Source organism: Castor canadensis, chromosome 2, assembly GCF_047511655.1.
Source record: "Castor canadensis chromosome 2, mCasCan1.hap1v2, whole genome shotgun sequence".
In the NCBI taxonomy this organism is placed as follows: Eukaryota; Metazoa; Chordata; class Mammalia; order Rodentia; family Castoridae; genus Castor; species Castor canadensis.
In genome coordinates this window covers 202577866-202596990 of record NC_133387.1, presented here as the reverse complement: position 1 = coordinate 202596990, position 19125 = coordinate 202577866, and the positions used below count along the sequence as shown (strand labels likewise).

The 19125-nt window shown below is 46.3% G+C and overlaps 1 protein-coding gene across 7 annotated transcripts in view; it reads left to right on the top strand.

The window, feature by feature from the left end:
* Nucleotides 1–12998, top strand: part of Amotl1 (angiomotin like 1) — a 144548-nt gene extending 131550 nt beyond the window's left edge. For all 7 annotated transcript variants that reach the window (XM_074066880.1, XM_074066881.1, XM_074066886.1 and 4 more), the window contains 4 exons: nucleotides 3270–3395; nucleotides 4455–4681; nucleotides 7437–7712; nucleotides 8776–12998. In XM_074066880.1, the coding sequence (XP_073922981.1) occupies nucleotides 3270–3395; nucleotides 4455–4681; nucleotides 7437–7712; nucleotides 8776–8882 (736 nt within the window). In that variant the 3' untranslated portion in view covers nucleotides 8883–12998. The remainder of the gene's footprint in view (nucleotides 1–3269; nucleotides 3396–4454; nucleotides 4682–7436; nucleotides 7713–8775) is intronic.
* Nucleotides 12999–19125: the final 6127 nt, after the last annotated feature.

Here is a 19125-nt window from a genome sequence, read left to right as displayed (position 1 = left end):
TGGTTTTCCAGCACTGGTGCACACTTCATATTTATATGTGATAATTTTAAAACAAAGCATGTGGTTTTGTCTTTATGCATCTTGACACATTGATCAGAATTTTTACATATTGAGTTTATTTTTATGATGGGAAAGGTTTTCAAACTTTCTAAAATGTGAACGCAGTGTACTTTTTTTTAGAGTTTTGTGTGTTTATTGACTTAAGTTGTTTTCATTGGATTGTGCCTACTGTCCTTACTTGGCAGTATAAACATGAATTTTTAAAACTTTTTTTGTTTTTTATTGTTATTGTTGTGCTGGGGTACAATGTGGCATTTACCAAAGTTCTAACAATTTATCATAGTTGAATTCGCCCCCTCCATCATTCTTCTTTATCCCTTCCCCCCATTCTTGAAGTAGTTTCAACAGGTCTCATTTTTCCATTTTCATACATGAGTGCATAATATTCCACCATATTCACCTCCTACACCTTTCCTTATATCCTCCCCTCTCCCACTGGTGCCAACCCCCAGACAGGACCTGTTTTACCTTCCTGTTCTCTGTTTTTGAAAAAGGACATTTTCATTCAAATAAGATAGCTATAAAGAGTTTCCTTGTGACATTTCCATGTATATATGTCTTATAACCTGAATTGGTTCGTCTCTGTTTTTTTTCTTTCTACATTAGTCTCGTTCTTATGGTGGTTTCAATGAGTTTAAAAATTCTATATTCATTCTTGTATAGAAAGTACATTAACCATATTCACCTTCCTAACTTCCTCCTTTTACCCTCCCTCTCTCAATGTGACCTAGCATGTCCTGTTTTTCATTAAATTGCTGGATTTGTATTGGGTGTATATTCCACATATGAGAGAAAATATGCATCCTTTGGCTTTCTGGACCCTACTAACTTCACTTAAGAGGATGTTCTTGGTTCCATCAATTTACCTGCAAAGGACAAAATTTAATTCTTCTTTATGGCTGAATAAAATTCCATTGTATATAAATACCATGTTTTCTTAATCCATCCATTCATTGAGGGGAGTGGAGTATGAGAAGCCTATGAGAACTTAACATAAGCACAGTTGTGCTCAATAATTTGCAGGCTGAGTTGGCACGGCCCCAGCTGCAGAGGAGGGTAAGGGCAAAATACAGCACAGCTGCTTTGCCTAAGATGTTTATGTCCAGAGAGTAGCGATGGCAGGTTTCTCCTGTTACAATGTCACGCCCCTTCCGGAAAACTGTGGCTCCACCTCCTTGTTTGCCATTAGATATAAAAGATGCGCTGAAGGAGGAGGTTGGTGGGTTGGCTGCTTGCGAGGTTGACTGCTGCTGTTGTGGCTGCTGCTGCTGCTAGAGGCTGCTGTTGTGTGTCTGCAAGTCTAAGGACTGAGGCTTTAGGATTAGAGGAAAGATGGGACAGTGCGAGTCTGAGGACTGAGACTTTAAAGAATAGAAAAGAAGAAAGGTTTTAAAGAATAGAGAAAAGAAACAAAGTAAAAGAAGAGAGAAGTAAAGAAGTAATGAGGCTGTTGTATGTCTCCATCCTAGCACCAGCACACCTGACCCAGCTTTGTGCATGTTGGTCTTCTATCTTTTGTCCTTTCTGCATCTCCAGTTGCTCCCAGTTAGGTCAGTAGGACAGAGCTTGGTCGCAAGAATTCATCATCAATGGGGCATCTTTGCTGTTTCCATAGCTTAGCTGTTGTGAATAATGCTGCAATGAGCATGGATGTGCCTGCTGTCCTTCTTGGGAGTATAAATATGAATTTTTAAATTTATTTCCACTCTGGATTCTTCCAATAAACATATTGGCAGAACATGTTTATAGCCACTAATTCCCATGTAGTGTGCCATAGGGTGAATTTATAACTTGATGTTTAAAGCATTTCATTTGCTTTCTACATTGTTTGCTTTTATGATATAGTTTCAGCCATAGTTTGCACTTTTGTGAGCCCATTTTCACATGCCCTCCTGTTTGTTTATTTCATGTATCTTCACAGAGACCTTCTTAAAGACAAATAAGGAATGTACAGGATGGTTAAAGGCTTTGAAGTCACTAATCCTGGGTTTGAACCCATTTCCATCATTCACTAACTGGGTATTCTTGGACAAACCACCGACTCTCATCTGTAAACCCAGGACAGTAATAGCTGCTGCCTACATTGTAAGAATGAGAGACCCTGCATGAAATAAATGGATAGCTGTCATTAAAAAGAGTAAAAGAAGTGTCTTTTTCTGCTCTTCTTTGGAATGTGAAGGTGAAGAGATGTGAAATATTTGGCTAGCTCACTTCCTATGAGCTTTGTATTCCCATAACCAGAGGCATTATTTCATCTTAAGATACATCACACAGATGACTCAGCTACACTTCTGCTCATCACTGTTAATTAGAAGTAGTTAAATTTGCATACACAATGATGGCAGGAATAATTACCTTTGACTACCTCTTTTCAGACACCTTTGAAAGACTGAAAGGTAGACTGCTTTGTCATCTACCTACACTTGCCTTGACGCTCCCACCGCCGACTTCAACTGAACTGACAGGACAAAGTGTCTGTCTTCTTTCTGCCCTGGTACCCAGCCTGCTTGCCACTCTGAACTGGCCTGACTCCGACTCCTAGGCAGGAGCGATAAATCAGGGAGGCAGAATACACGAGGAAAGACTCACAGCTAGGGCTCGCTGTCTGAGAGGACCAATTCCAGTATCAAGCAGTTACGGAACCCCACCTCACTTTACAAACCGAAAGAGCTGTACATGGGCGATACATAGAGGCAGAACTTACCTCTTACTAGAAGAGAGAGACAGGACCAGGATAAAAAGCACAGCACAGAATCACCGGCAAGGGTGAGGATAGCATAGTTCCCAGTGCCAGCAGACCATCCATAGCGCCCATCCACATACTCGTAGCCATGGAGCTCAGAGCACAATGTTGTTAGTAGAAGGGGCAAGGGATTTTTTTATTTTTGCTGTCCTTAGACATTGTCTTAGGTCTATCAAGTTTAGGGGGAGAAAGTAGCCAGGATTTGGGAGAGAGAAGGTGGTGGGGGAGCTTTAGCACGGTGCCTTTGGTCACCTCTTTCTGAACATATTTGCACCGTCTGTGTGTTGGCTTCTGCTGAGGGTGATAACTGAGCTGGGGGAGTGGAGAGGGAAGGCCTTTAGACCTCAGTAGAAGGTAGAGAATGGATTTCTGTGCCAGTATGATCACCCGCCTCTCCATTTGAGTGCATGCATTGAAACCAAGCAAGAAGGCTTCCTGTGAGTCAGTGTGCATCTTGTGTTTCCAGGGACACCACAATCATCAACCACTCGAGGAATGGCAGCTATGGCGAGAGCTCACTGGAGGCCCACATCTGGCAGGAGGAGGAGGAGGTGGTACAGGCCAACAGGAGGTGTCAGGACATGGAGTACACGTAAGGGACAGCCATGTGTGGCTATAATACCGGGCACCATTCTGGTGTTCACTGCTAGTCCTGAATGGGGCCACTGCAGCCCTTCCCTAGAGTCCTTAGCCCTATACCAAGAGGCTGTGAGCTTGAGGGCTCCAGAAGCCCTCAAGAGAGAAGGGGAAGCCTCACACCTAAGCTAGTGGCTCTGCTCAGCTGTGGGACTGGCACTGGAGCTCTCTAGGGGATAACTGCAGGTCAGGCCGATGTTAGGATGGAGGCTATCTTGTAATAGGAGAATTGAGATGCCCACATTAGCTCTGGGTATATGTCTCTTTACCCTTCCAGATATCAGGAGCTGGAAAGGAGAAAGCATATCCCAGAGGTTCAGGGGTTTTGAGCCAGTTTGTTATTCCAGCCAAAGATAAAGAGCTTATCTAGCTAGTGCAGTCTTCTGGTGGGCTACTCACGACTCCCACCAGAGTCTTTGATATTAAAAACTATCCTGCCCAGCTTGACTGTCTGAGGCCTGTGGAACCCTGGGCATCCTAGCTTCTCAAGGTACCAATGAGAAAAGGTAGGGCTCTGGGCTAGAGCCTTGGGCGGACACAGCAAGTTACCGTCAGAGTTGTGAAAAGAACTCATGGATTTGCTGGGTCTTGTGTTCGGCCATCTGCAGGGAAAAGTCGTCTTCCTCCACAGAACCTTCCCATCTCTTTTCTTTTTCCCCTTAAGAAATGGAGGAATTGACCTGCGTTGGAAGGTCACCCTGTTTGGGGGTCTCAGTTACTGAGCCCCATGTTACTCCCTGTAGACTAAGTGTCCCTGAGCACCCTGGTCTATGGAGTCCCTAGCAGGTGGCCACAGTCATTCTCACGGTACCTCCCATAAGTCCCAGAGTCTCTCAGGTTCATCCTTGGTCTACTACCATACCCTGCCTTATACAACTTGGAGGTCGCAGATGCTTGAGGACTCCACAATTGACCTTCCATCCCTGGATTACAATTAGAGTCTCTGGGCAGCCCGAGAGATGTGTTTCAAGCTTTCCTAACCAAGCAGTATTTTATGTTTTGTTTTGTTCTACAGTATTAAAAATCTCCATGCCAAAATCATAGAGAAGGATGCCATGATAAAGGTCCTTCAGCAGCGATCCCGTAAAGATGCCGGCAAGATGGACCCCGCCAGCCTACGGCCTGCCCGCTCTGTCCCATCCATTGCTGCGGCCACTGGGACACACTCCCGCCAGACCTCACTCACCAACAACCAACTGGCTGAAGAAAAGAAGGAAGAGAAGACATGGAAGGGGAGCATAGGTGAGCCCCACTCCTCCTTCAGACAGGATCGGGAACCTCTCTGCTGGTCCTAGGGTGTGGAACGTGGGAGACGGTGAATATCTTCATCTCAGTTTACTCATCTGTAAAGGGAGGAGGACAATCAGCCGTACCCGGGCTGTGGAAATTAAATGGGGAAGCACTGTGAAAATGCTACACTACGCCAGGAGAGTACCTGTTAGCCTAGGGTTGATTCATTTCCTTATTGTTGAAAATTTAGGTGATAGGTACAACACATGTCCTGATGGAAAAAGCCCAGAGGCATCAGGCCTGTGAACTTTGCAGCCCCCTGACTGCCCCGCCTCCGCTTCCATGTCTCAGGAAGGAGGAGAGAGTCTGCCCTGCTTTGCCCAGAGTCCGTGAGAAGACGCAGCGAAGGACTGGGGCAGTGTGTTGGCAGAACTGCTCTCCAGTATGGGGGGTGGTGGGTTTTGTTGTATTGTTGCTGTATAGGCAGACTTTTGAGACTCCTGCCAGAGTGGCTTTAGCCAGGAATGATTTCCTGGAGCAAGGGTGGGGCTTGTTGGCTGGCTGAGCCGCTAAGCTTGGAGACGAAGCAGCCAGAGTTCCCACACAGGTCCTCTGTTCCCTTCCCCTGAGCGCTGGCACTTCCAGGGGTCTGGCCCTTCTTTGATGCATGTCCCTGGGTCAGCGTGTGTTTTTTGTTTCTCTGTTGAGCCCAGAGCCAGTTTTCCCCATCACAGGACCCCAAAGGAGCCTTGCTGCTTTGCGCCAAAGGGGATAAGAGTTTCCATATGAACCCACGGAATTAGGGGGATCAAAGGATCCCAGCCAGAATCTCTGTTTGAAGTCCCTCCTCTGGTGGCCCCAGCAGCCCAGGCCCTCAAAGGAAACGTACTTCAAAGAGGACAGCAGCTGGGATCATCAAAGACCATCCCAAGGACACTTAGCTCCCTGCCCAGCTAGTGAGCCGGTACAGATGGCCCGATTAAGGCATTTGAAGTCTGCTTGGCTCTAGTGGAAATCTCCCCAGAAGAAACCCATTTGTGACAGGCAGCTTGGTGGCCGGGATCTGGAGCTTGAGGACCTTGGCCGGAAGGAAGAGTTGCTATGTTGTCTGCCCCAGTGTTCTTCCTCATTATTGTGACTTGTGTCCACATGTCACAAAAACAGAGGGACCCTGCAGGTTCACACAGAGGCATACATGCACAGTCCACTGCACACTGTCTCATGTTTCTGTCATCTCCTGTCGGATGGGCTCTGAGGGGAAGGGAGGCGATAGGATCGCCTCTGTGACTGCTCAGCAGCTCCCAGGAGAGATGGCTGACCCGTGATGTGTTCAGCTCATCAGCCCCACACAAGAGCAAAGGTTTCCACAGGCAGGGTGATGAGGTAAACAGAATGCAGGGTGTGCTCCAAATCAGACCCAGCTGTGTTCACATCGCATTTCTGGGAGATGTTAGAGGCTAACCCTACCTCACAGGAAAGCTGTGAAATGATGGGTGAAACACCAAGGCAAAGACCTTTGCTGCTCAAAGCATAGTCTGCAGACCAGCAGCACTGGTGTCACCTGGGAGCTTGATGAAAAGGCAGAATCTCAGTCCCCAAATGCTGAACTGAATCTTCATTTTAACCACACAGCCAAGCAATTGATAGGCAGGCATTTTGAAAGCATGCCGTAGGCAAACCAAATTGCCCTAAGTTATAAATGGGCACCTGAAATAGTCTTGGCAAGGGTACTTCCTGAATTGCTGGTTCGTTAACAAGATAAGTAAACAAATACTTGGTTGTGCTTACACTTTCCTATAGCCTAGAGTCTGGGGTGCTGGCACTTTTCTGAATGTGTGCTGTGTTTAAGAATAAAAGAAGCTACCCTCTTGTCCAGCTTTGAGGAAAGGAGGCACACTGTGCCTTGCCTCCTTTCTGTAGCCAGTGTCCCTCTTTCCTACCCCAGCCTCTATACTCTTGTTGGCAGGGGAAGGAGTGGGCCAAGTGGCTCTTGCCTGGAGTCTGACTGGCTCTCCACCACATAGAACTCTTTTGAGAATAATATGTACAACTCAGGGGTTGTCCCAAACAGGAAGCATGTTTGTTTTTGAACTGGATCTGCAGTTCTCTCACTTCTCTCTCTCTGGCTGCTAGGCACCTCTTTTTGTGGGCCATGCCAGTCTGTGATCAGAAGACTTCGAAATTCTTTGTGTCCCATATGTGGGTATAAATGGAATTTATAAAAAGTTAGAGAAGGGAAATACAAAGCTTGCATGGTGAGGCCCAGGTGGAATCTGGAGGCTGAGAAAGTGAGCTTCTCTTTTTCAGGTACCTTTAAAATCTTCACTAACCCATGGGAAGGGCAGAACCAGGTGATTCCCATCCAGTAATGAATGAGTGGGGAGGGGCATGGGTGGCTCCCAGCTGAGTGAAGGCAGTCCCTGAGCCAGAGCATGGTCAATCTGAGATGTAATATTTTTCTAATTTTTTCTAATATTTTCCCTAAATTTTAGCCGGCTTCATTTTCTGTTCTTCCATACCGTCTATGAATAATTTTACCCTACAACTTACTGTGTGGTAATGTTTTAGGGTGGGTAGTAAGCCCTTCATATTTTTATTTTCTCAATGTTTAACATTTTATCAGGCACAGAATAAGTGCTTATTAAGTACTTAATCACTGAATGAATGAAGCAGTCTTGAGCCAAAAGGAAATGATCTCTAAGATCAGTTAAAAAGAAAAGAGAAGAAAAACAGAATGTCATTGAGAAAACTGTTCTTCTGCCCTCAGGGTTGCTGCTGGGGAAGGAGCACCATGTCCATGCCTCTGCACCCCAGCTGCCGACCCCCCCTGCCTCTGCCCTGTCCCCTCCGGCCTCTGCCTCATCAGCCAGCAGCACCCATGCTAAGACAGGCAGCAAGGACAGCAGCACCCAGACTGACAAGAGCACTGAACTCTTCTGGCCCAACATGGCCTCCCTCCCCAACCGCAGCAGGCTGAGTACCACCCCTTCCAACAGCCCTGTCCTGAAACACCCAGCGGCCAAAGGGATTGCAGAGAAACTGGGTATGTGGTCCCCACCTATACCACACTCTGGAAGTCCTAGGAGCTGTGTGGCCCAGGCAAGGCGTCTTTTGCTGAGGTGGAGGGAGCTTCCACTTTGCCATTCCAGTCATCGCAAGTGCTAAATCTGCTCTTTGTTCTTGTGGGAATAAAATGTGTATAGACTGCAAAAGGAGCACACAGCTTGCATCCAGCTGGTAATATGTGCCTATTTCACACTTCCTGGAGCTGTTAGGGTACTAGGGTTAAGCACCAAATTCCCAAAAGGCCTCGGGTTCATGGATGTTGCCTTTAAGGCACTGACTTATCAAGGATTTGGGCCTCAGTGTTAGACAGCCTCATTGAAAGAGAAGCAGACTCCACTCAGACTGGTCTAACTGCATCATAAAGCTGGGCTGTCTCAGACACTCAAAACAAGATGGCTTGGGAGGGGTTAGCATGGATTACCATAGATACGGGGATAGCCCTTTCCAAGAGTTTTTTTGAAGAGTTGGAGCTATTTGTGGCATGTTAAGTTTCTTCAAAGGGGGCATTTTAATTTTATTCTCCAAAATTGAACTGGAGGTGTGGCTCAAGTGGTAGAGCGCCTGCTCTGTAAGCATGAAGCCCTGAGTTCAAACCCCAGTCCCACCAAAAACAAAAACAAAAAAACTTATTATTCTCCAAAGTGGACAAGTAAATACAGTGTTGTCATTTTCTGGAGATGCAGTGCTTGGGATGCACTTTTCCAAGTAAGGCAAGAAGCATGTGAAAGGTACGTGACTCATGGCCAGCCCTGGATAGTTTTGAGTACAGGGGGAGTGATGTGAGGGACTCGCGCTTAAAGTCGCAACTTCACCCATCTACTGCTTTCATTGCCATCCTGGTTGTTTTCATTCGCTTCCAAATCCTGGCCCAGCCATTCAGCTTTTCCCACTGTGAGACAGATTTCTGATAGCCTTTCCTACATATGCACACCATGGTGAGTGAGCGATGGCATTTGAAATGGGTCCATTGTAGAAAGTGCTCCTAAAGCCCAGGCACCTCTCGAGGAAGGCGCTGCTGATATTTCCTCTCCATTTCACAGAGAACTCTCCTGGCCATGGGAAGTCACCAGACCACAGAGGCCGCGTCAGCAGCTTGCTGCATAAGCCGGAGTTCCCCGATGGAGAGATGATGGAGGTTCTCATTTAACTCTGTCATCCCTGTTGAATTTCGTACCAGAATATGACAAACAAGAACAGTGGCAGAGAGGGAGAAGAAAGATCAAGAAGGTGCAGATGGGAAACCAGGAATGATGCGAACTGACAAAGATTCCTGATTAATAAGAACACCTTTTATAAATGTTACAAACACAGGACACCTACATGATTGCAGAGAGAAGGGAAAGTTACGGATTTTTATTACCTAGAGTGGAAGAGAAGATGCATGTAGGTTTGGAAACAAAGTTCAAAAGAAGTAAGAAATGGAATTTTTCATTATACAGAAATTATATGTCTTGGGGAGGCTCTGTGACCCCTATTCTCTGATTATAAACAGATAAACCTGACCATGGACCTTCCTTGGAATACCCACTCTCCTTGCTCTCAGAGCCCATCTTGGCACAATGCAGTGTTACTGTGCTATCTCATGTGTCTTCTAAGTGGTGTGGGTGTGGTCCTGAGAAGAAATGTCCCGGGGTGATGGAAATTCCACCCGTGGTCTTTCCTTACTTACCTGTTTGGTTTGAGTTTTCAAGCAGTCATGGAGCTTCTTAGCTTTTCTGCATTCAGGGGTGTTTTCTAAACAGGATGGGAGCATCCTATCTTCTCTGAGTTTACCTCTGTCTCTACTCTGCTTTCTTTAGTTTTACTTCTTTATTGTTCCTTCCTTTTTTGTCTGTTTAATACAACATGGCAGAATTCCTTCAGTATGGTACTTAAAAGAACAGCATCTGAACTGTCATCAGTCCTGCTGTGTCTTAACAGTGGCCAGTAGGACAAAGTACATGTTGGCTTCTGGGCTGCTTCCTCTGCCTGTGCTTGGATGAGGCAGAGGGTCCCGTGGGTCACTGTGGTGTCTTGCATTGAGATCACGGCAGTGGCTGTTTTTCTCTCTCACATGAGTGCTCTTGTAAGGAGTTGACATTTCCACCCCATTGCTCTGTTGGAGTAAGACGGCAGGTAGCATTTTACATAGTTTCCTTGGTGGCATCCAGACTCTCACCTGGCACCCCTGTCCTGTTTCCTTCTGTTTGGGCCTAATGAGTATATTTACTGCTCTCCCCTCACTGTGCACTCTGGTTGGTGCTGATGAACACAGACTTTCCTTCCCACTGTTTTCTCTACCGCGAATTTGCTTTGTAACCTGTCAGGCCAGTAGATAGATAGCATGGGCAGGTTTCTCCAGGTTTCAGAGGTGGGACAGAAATCTCATAGGAAATAAGCCAGAAGTGAGCGAGTGGTAGGCCTCTTGTACCTTTGCTATGATGTTTCACGTACAACTCCGCAGAAACCGGCTTCCCTTACACATCTAGGAGGTGCTGGCTTAGAAAGAGGAGGTTCTCTTTCTCTTAGGCTCTCTCTGAGAGCCTAAAAACTAGCACTAAATCCAGAAATCCTAGAATTTCCCATCAACACGAAGCATTGATGGAAATCTGTGTTCTGTTGTGAATATAGCTACAAACTATATTTAAAATCTATTTCCAAGTTGTCCACAGAACTGGTCCCAAGGGGCATCTGATCATAGAGCTTGAGGGTCCTGTCTCAGGGGAAGGAAAGCAGCTTTGGCTCTAAGTAAAGGTATGCCAGAGTAATTCTGTGTGAACCTTAAGTTGGCTGTTGGGTAATTTCAGTGTCTACATGCTGCCAGGTGTTGCATGGAGTGTGAAAAGTTGTTGGGACCAGGTGTCTTGACACTCTAGCTTCACTAAGTAGTGGTTCTTTGTGCAGTACCTACTACTGTCTGCAGGTCCATAGAGCTAAGCTGCCAAGAAAAACACATTCTTTTCCAAAAATTCCAGAGCATGAACTGAACACTTGCCTAGCGTTTTTCTTCTCTGTGTTCCTCTGCATCAGAGGCTGGTGGCCAGTGACAGTGTGGATGGAGTTCAGCATGCTCTCGTAGTGTCTGCATAACAGGGCTGCCTCCGTTCTCCCAGCTTTGGGAGGGCAGGAAATGGTGGAGCAGCCCTGGCTTCAGTCCTCCGAGGCTTACCCTCTGGAAGGAGTGGATATCAAGATAGTCGCTCCGAAAGTTTTGACTCAGAACAGAGACTCCAGTGGCTCTGTTGCTCTAGAAAGAGGCTCTAGGCATGTCCCCTACAGAGAAGTGAGGCATCACTCCTATTTGTTCTCACCTGGCTTGGCCTCAGCTACCTGTAACCTCACGATGCCATGTGATGCCATGGCTGAAGCACCTTTGAGCCAAGTGCTAATGGCCTGAAAACCTCTCCTCTCACTGGCAGCCTTCTAAGTCCCAGAGATGTGTGTGAACAGTCAGGTGGAGCTGGGCTTCTTGAGGAAGTGAAGAAGAGGTGGGGATTAAAAGATTTGGAGGTCCCAGTTCACATGTAGACTGCAGAGAGCTGGGCCAAGCAAACTGATGTGTTTTCTAAAACACAAGTCTTGCTCCATGCCTGCACCAGAGCAAGCAGAGTGAGTTTCTCTGTGTTCTCTAAATGCTCTTCACTCCTTCTAAGCAAAAGAGTCTTGTGTCTGTTGTTCAGTGAGCTCTCATCAGTGTTCTTAAAGGGTGAAGGCTTTAGAAGCCAGAAAGTAGCCAGGTCACACCCCAAAACCTGAGGCAGCCATGATATATGAGATGCTTTAGAGATGTTGACTTTCTTTTCTTCTAATTAACCAGTGTGTTTTAAATGTCTGTTTGATGTGATGATTGTTTAATGCATTTGCCTTTGATGTATGGCTCCATGGAAGATGGGCAGAGTAATTGAGAAGTCATCAGAGGCTGGTCAGCCCTTCAGTAAATGAATTTTGTCTGCAATTAATGAGCAGCCTTTCCTCTTCCTTTTAAGTAGTATACTCTTTTCTTAGTAATTTAATGATATATTAAGGTGTGTATGTGTAAGTGGATGCATATGAGGTATGACTATCAGGTTGTAAGCAGAATTTCTTTTCTTAATCCAGAACACCCAGGTTTTCATCTCACCCACCTTCCTTAATGTGGGTGGGAGGCCTGTCTTCGGGGTGACTGAGTGCTACCCAAGCAGTAAAAACATCTCAGAGTTCCTCTAGAGAGTGGCCTTCAGGGTCTGGCAGGTTCCTTTGATTTCCCCTTAGAGGTGAAAACTCTTCATCCTTTGAGGATGGATTTGAGCTTTAGAAACAGCCCCAAATTGTTCACAGCATGGGTGAGTGAGTACAGATGGTAATTGAGATAAATCACATCATTTTTATTTCTTAAAAAAATATCCCTAAGAAATACCTTGGAATGAGGCCTTAGACTCAGAACCTTTAGAAGTGACCATTAGAGGAGAACAGCACTCATTAGTGTGTACACTCAAGAGGATGCGTTTTAAAAGTCGGCTCCCTCCATACCTCCTGTGTTCACATCTCTGCACATACTGCAGACACACTGCAGTACGTATGCATTAGTGTGAGCACCCAGTGGTGTTCTGGAAAGCCAAGTTACACTTAAGTGCATGTTATTGTCTTGTATGCTGTGACTGAGATGCATCCTTGTCATGAAACTTTGCTTCTTCAAGAATTAACATACTGTCCCCTATATCTGGCAGTACATACAGCATTTTCTCATATCAGCTCTGATGTTTTGATGCCAAGTGTTGTGTTACATGTGATTTTGCCTAGGATTCTTTCTCAGATAGACACCTGTGAGTATTTATTACAAAATAGAATATAAGCAGATTTATCCACAGTGGGTTTGTTTGAATCAAGGTGTTTTGCCTTTCGAGGATGGACAGTGGAACCTCCTCCTTAACGAGGGACTTGAGGAATCTGTACATTCAGTGAAACAAGGCCAGGCAGGCACCTGACTTCAGCCAAACTCTGGCAACTCATTGCCTGCTGTGTGTATGTCACTGTGCTGGGGGGTGTGCCGTTCTTCCCAGCAGACTGTTATCTGGGTGGCCTTTGGCATCTTCATGTCATGTTGCTGGTCTGTATTGGGGGTAACTACAGAGCTGTACAGCCACATGGGTCTGTGTACAAAGTAAGGGGGAGGGAGAGCCCAAGAGTACTGGCGTGTCCCCCACAGCAAATACAGACACTGTTGGTCAGCCAAAGATTTTCCTATTCTGTGCTGCTTAAACTTGTGCCTTAATATTGTATATAATAAATGGATAAAATGGCAAAATGGCTGGTCTCCCCCGCTCACTTGTTCTTTTCTTCCCCAAGGAACACAGACACTCGTGATCCAAAAATGTTTCATTTCACTGTACTTTATTTCACCGGTCCGTGTTTGCCTCCCCAGGGCCTCAGCCCACACTGGCAGGCGCTCCGGGTTCTGGGGAGGAAATGAGTCACACTGCTGCTAGAGTTGGCAGCCCACGCTCTCTGCCCCTCCAGACAAACAAGGAGAAAGGAAGTGTGGGAGATTGGGCCAGGGGGCACTGTCCTCTCTGATCCCACGTGAGCATACTCACGGGTCCCTGATTGCCAGAGACACCTCTGCTTCAGGGACTCGGCCACACTGCCTGGGAACTGCCTGGAGGCAGACATGCCTCTCTGCCCCAGAATGGACATGCAAGATGGTAGCTACTTTGCTAGAATCTCTGGGTCATGGGAAAATCAGGAGGGCTTTGATAGCAAGGAATCACATGATAAACTGGAATCCAGTGAATAAAGCAGAACAAAATAAACATCACGAGAGTCCTCAAGCTAAGGCCCCTCTCATGGGGACAGTGACCCTGGGATCACTGGGTTAAGGAGGAAGAAATGCCCTCTGTTTATTCTCTGGTCATGCCTTTTCAGTAGAAGCCTCTCCTCTCTCTCCCCTTGGTCCTCAGCTTGGAAGAGCATTCTAAATGTGAGCTCAGTTCCCCATCAACACAATGTGATTCGCACGCTTGGTCTCCTTCAATCCTCATAACAGACTAGTCACCATCCTGTTTCAAAAACCAAGACCCTAAGGCACAAACAAGTGCAAAAGATGGCATTTGAACCCACATCTACCAGATGCAGAGCCCATGCACTTGTATGTGAAAGATGAGTGGGTATGCACAAGCTTCTGTCTGTTTGGCTTCTTGTCTGTCCTGCCTCTGCTCACAGAAATCCTCTGTGGGGAATCCTTTTCTCCATGTCTGTGATTATGTCTCCCTTAGCATGAAGGCCTAGGTTTACAGCTTCCCAGCCCCTCCTCTCAGGACCACAGATATGTAGCACCATGTCCAGCTAGATTTTTGAGATAGAATCTCACAAACTTTTGCCTAGGTTGGTCTCAAACTGCAATTCTCCTGTCTGCTCTAGAGTAGCTGAGAATATAGGGATGTGCCACCATGCCTGGCCAACACCTGGCTCCTTAGTGGCTCTAATTTCTTGACAGTCATACTTTCTTTGGCCCCAACTTTACATGCACTTCTTTTTGGGAAAACTGCAAGTTTTTCAAGTCTCTGCTCTGCTTTCTCTTCCTGATTCTCACTGTACTTGGCTAAAGTTAGCCAGCAATCAGCAGGCCACAGCCTGGATGCTGGGCTGCCTTGAAGTTTGCTTCATCAGATTAATTAGTCCCCAACTCAGCCTCCCACAAAATCTCAGGGCATGGGCAGAACATTCACAACTTCTTTGCCATGATGTGTGCAAATGCTCTCTAATACAATTCGTGTTTTCAACTGAAACCTCGAGGACAGTCTTTTCTGTCCATATCACTGCTGGCATTCCGGTCTCTTGAGCTCCCACCACTTATGGCATCCCTGCAGCCTGCATCTCCAAACCTTTCCAGGTCAGGTAAAGTCACAGCCACAAACCCACTTTTCCGTACCAGTTTTCTATGCTAGATTGTCATCACTGAGTCATCGCTCTGACAGAAGCAATTTAAAAGGGGGAAAGATTTATTTGGATCATGGTTTCAGAGATTTCACTCGTGGTCTGCTGGCTCTGTAGTTTCTTGGCTGCAGCAGGCAGAACATCATGGCAGGGAGCAGTGGTGGAGCAAAGCAGCTCACCCCATGGCAGAAAGCATGACAGGAAGGGGCCAGAGACAAGGTGTGTGTTTTCAGTGTACACCCCCACCACCACATCCAGTGACCCACTTCCTCCAGCTGGGGACCAAACCTTTAGCACATAAGCCTGTGGGGAACATTTCACAATCAAACCATGACCACATCTATATGTGGGTTTTCCATGCCCTGAAAGGTATCTCTGCTTGCTGTCTCATCCTCTTGGCCACCTTGTCATATTGAGCACTTTCCTCCTTCTCCCCTTTAGCTAGTTAGTCCTCTGTTCCTGTTCACTCCACCTTCCCTTGTCACTTCGGTATTCATTCTTTCCATTCCCACAGCCTAGTTCAGGAACTCATCTCTACTCAGCTGCAATTGCCTCCTACTTACCATCTCATCCCACTCTATTCTTGACAGGGACACCAGGGAAACCAGAGAAAAACGGACACTTACTTATGTCATTATATCCCCAAACCCCTGTGAACCTTTAGGACGCTGAATTCTTCCCATGGAGAAACCAAGAGCCAGAGAAGTCAAGTGTCTAGCCTAAATTTTTAGAGCTGTGAGAGGCAGGGCGGGGATCCAAACCCAGGGACTCAAGACCACTCTTTCTTTCCTTTAGGTTTCTAAAGCAAGTCTATAACTCCCTCCATGGATACAAAACAAAATTATTATCCCAGGGTCTTTGGGGTAAAGCTATGGCATTCATGCCCTGTAGTCTGAACCAGGCTGATTCCTCTCCAACTTGGGTGGATTCATTTGGCTCACAATTTCAGGCACACCACAAGTGCTCGCATATTTGCTAGTTGAATGAGTCAACCCTGAGGATTTAATGAGAGAAGAGTTGTAATATGCGTGCATGTAGCAGACCCTTCACCAATGCCTGTGCTGCACATCACAGCAGCTATTCCAGCCCTGGCCCTGTTGCCTCTGGTTAAGTCTGTCAGCTCGTCTGTCAGCCTGTGCCAGAATAGATGCTCGTTAAAAGTTGAGCTGCCTGTGAATTATCCCCAGGTTCTTATGCAATGTTCAGAGGCTGTCATCAGGGAAATTCGAAGAGGAGATCCTCATGCAAAATTTTACTAAAAATTACAATGCAAGAAAGCGGCATTTTGAAACAATCAAATGTTACAAAACCATCCTCCATCTTCTATATCCCTGTAAGTAACCACTGGTCACAGTTTGAAGGATTTCCTTCTGGACTTTTCTACAGATGTGTACCACCAATGGACAGAAAGATATAAGTGATTATTAATTTTAAAAATAAGGTCACACTAATCAAACTAGCTCTTTTCATTAAGTATAGATCACAGGAGGACTTCCTGGGAAGTATATAGAGATCTATGTTGTCAATTGTGGCTGCATAGTATTACTTTGTGTAAGGAAGGGGAGTATCCCTAAAATCCTGGGGTACTCCCCTTGCTGCCCCTCACCTTCCCATAGCATTTTCCCAGGAGCTGGGGAGAAGGAAGAACATGGGGAAGCTGGGGAGACATTTTGTTTTTTCCCTAAGAAAGAGGCCAAAAGTTGCAAGATAAAGTCAGGCATGATCAAATGCTGCCCCTAAGTCCCTCCAGGGTCCATAAAATTTCCATTTGCCTGTTCAAGCACTAATTGTTGTGGTGACATTGGGTCCCAGGGGCTTGACAGAGCCATGGCCCCAGCTGATGGGACAGTCCAGTCTGGGATGTCCTGCCCCCATTCCTATCTAGAAAATTCATCAGTCTCTGATGAGGACACTGATCTGCCATCCAGTGTCCTGCCCTTGGGCCCAGAGAACATACTCCTGGCATAATTCAACTCAGCCTTAGTCCAGTCTAACTTTGTTCAGTGACATTGATGACTGTCCTTGGCACTTTCATTTTGCACAGTGTCTCTCATTTTTTGTTTGCTTTTAAACAAATGCTTAGCTATAGGAATTATCTATAAAAAAAAAAAAAAAAAAAGATGCCCAGTTCATGAGTCACTCGTTGGGTAACTACTGGAAAATGCTCACGTGCTCAGCACATCCCAGATCTGGGCGGAAACCAGATGGTGGTTCAGACTGCCCTATAATCCTGCCCTGAAGGAGCCTGAGGGGCACTGAATGTACTGATCACCTACTGTGATTTTATATTAATCCTCACAACAGCAAGCACAGTGAGAGCAGCAGAGTTTCAGCAGATGACCTAGGTCCACACTTATCCAAGAAGGTGCCAGGGAGGCATTTGGGCATTGTCTTGGGCTCTCAAAGCCAAGGTGCTTCCTTATGTCATACAGCCTCCATGTTCGTGTACAACTGAGGTTACAAAACAAGTTCTTGTTGGGGGATGTCTACCAGGGTCTCCAGACATATCAAGTCCCCTCCACCCCTGGCATGAGTAGAGAATAAGGCTGCTAGTGCCCTGTGTTGCACTGCAGTCCCAGCCACTGGGACCCCTGAGGTGGTGGGGACCCGAGTGAAAACAGATAAAGGCCCTACGAAAGTTTGCCTGTGCGTCCTCACAATTGGGGCACATTTCCAGATCGTGCCCCCCCTCGCCTTCTGGACCTCACCACCAGCAGGAGCCACCTGCTGTCCTGCCCCAGCCTTCCCAGAAGAACCTCTCAGGGCTCCACAAAGGAGGTGGTGTGTCTCTACTCCCCTCTCACCAGTCTGTTTACTTTCATCTGGTTTCACCTGGAAGGTGTGTGTGTACTTGGAGGCAGTAGCCATTCCGAGTACCTTACTTTTCTTTTTTAAAAATAGATTTTGGTGTCAGTGGTTTATGTATACCTTGATAAACAAACAAACAAACAAACAAAACCTTTTCTGTTTCTTCACTTGGTCTCACCATGTCTGTACTGGACTCACAAATGCAGACTTGGGTGCATGACACACCTTATCAGACCTGGGCACTGGTGTCATACATCAGTATCAAATAGAAATAACAAGCACGAACTGCAAAGCCAGCTATTGAGCGAGTCTTAGGTGCCTCTCAGTTCAGTCCATCCTTGTGTTCTGGGGGAAGATGAATGTCCACTGCATCAGGGCTTCCAGTGCAAACACACAGCACACGTTTCTGGAGAGAATACTGGACATTCAGTGAGTAGCTAGGAAATGAGAAATCTCTTCTTAGTAACACTTCCAGCCTGTGATTTACTGTCTTTCTCCTAAAAAAGCCTAAATGTATCTTTTACTTCATTAACACTGGCTAGAGAAACAGCTAGGAATGATTATCATGATTCCTTTTTGCACAGCTGGGATAAAGAACCAAGGTAGGAAATTTCCTAGGACAGTGGTAAAACGCCAACAGAGCCAGGCTTCCTGCAGCACCCTGGTGCTCTTGACAGAGGGGTCATCTATGCTGACACAGTGTGGAAATCCATCTTTCAGAGCCCAGCCCCCAACCCTACCTGTGGATCAGGAAACTGAGAAGTGGATAGCTTGGTCTGGATCAGGTAGTCACCTAAGAAGAGCCTTATGTTCCTACTTGGGTGTCTAAAGAACTAATTGCTTCCATAAAACCATTGTTCATGACACAAATTGGTATTTCCCTAGTGTTATGAGCCTGCCAGGTAAGATCACAGCAAAAAAAAAAAAAAAAAAAAGAAAGAAAGAAAGAAAGAAATCTGGGGTCTCACTGTTTCTTTGATAGGCTGGAAGCCCTGTGAGCTTACAGTAGGGCTGAGATGAGAATGGCCATAGCAGCATGATGGCAGGTGAAAGTGGACAAGGGACATTTCCCCATATATAACTCAGTAGGTCCTCTTTGCCTGTGAAAGAGAGGGTTGGAAGAAAACCATTCATCACAGCCCAACCAATCCACATCAGTTGGGACCACGTGTAGCAGCTGGTTCTTCAGGACTCTCGGCATCTGGGAATGCACACATCATGACAGATATTAGAGTGTTGGAACGCCGAGGAGCACTGAAACAATGAAAATTGACTATCCCAGATAAAAGTGCGAAAGAAAAACAACACGCAAAACTGCCAGCCCTGATGGTCTTCCCAGCCGATGTCCAGCACCTTTATCTATCCTCCCTTCAAGCCATGCTACCTGTCACTCACCTTCCCATCCTCCCTCTTTCCCACCATGCAATGCTTAAAAAACCTAGCCTGTAAGAAAAACGTGCTCTCGTCCCTCTCAGAGCATTTCTCTGACGGCGAGGGCCCCTCTCAGGTCTTTCTTCCCAAATAAAGGCCTGCTGCTTGTGAAGATGCAAACTCTTTCCCAGAGTGTCTCTCCTCCTTTCCTGAGTGCCTCGGTTTTTCCCACATTTTTCCTTTCAACAGATCACTCATGACATAAATACTCACATTGAAAAATACAGCTAATTGTAGCACACACATTAGTTAAACATGCT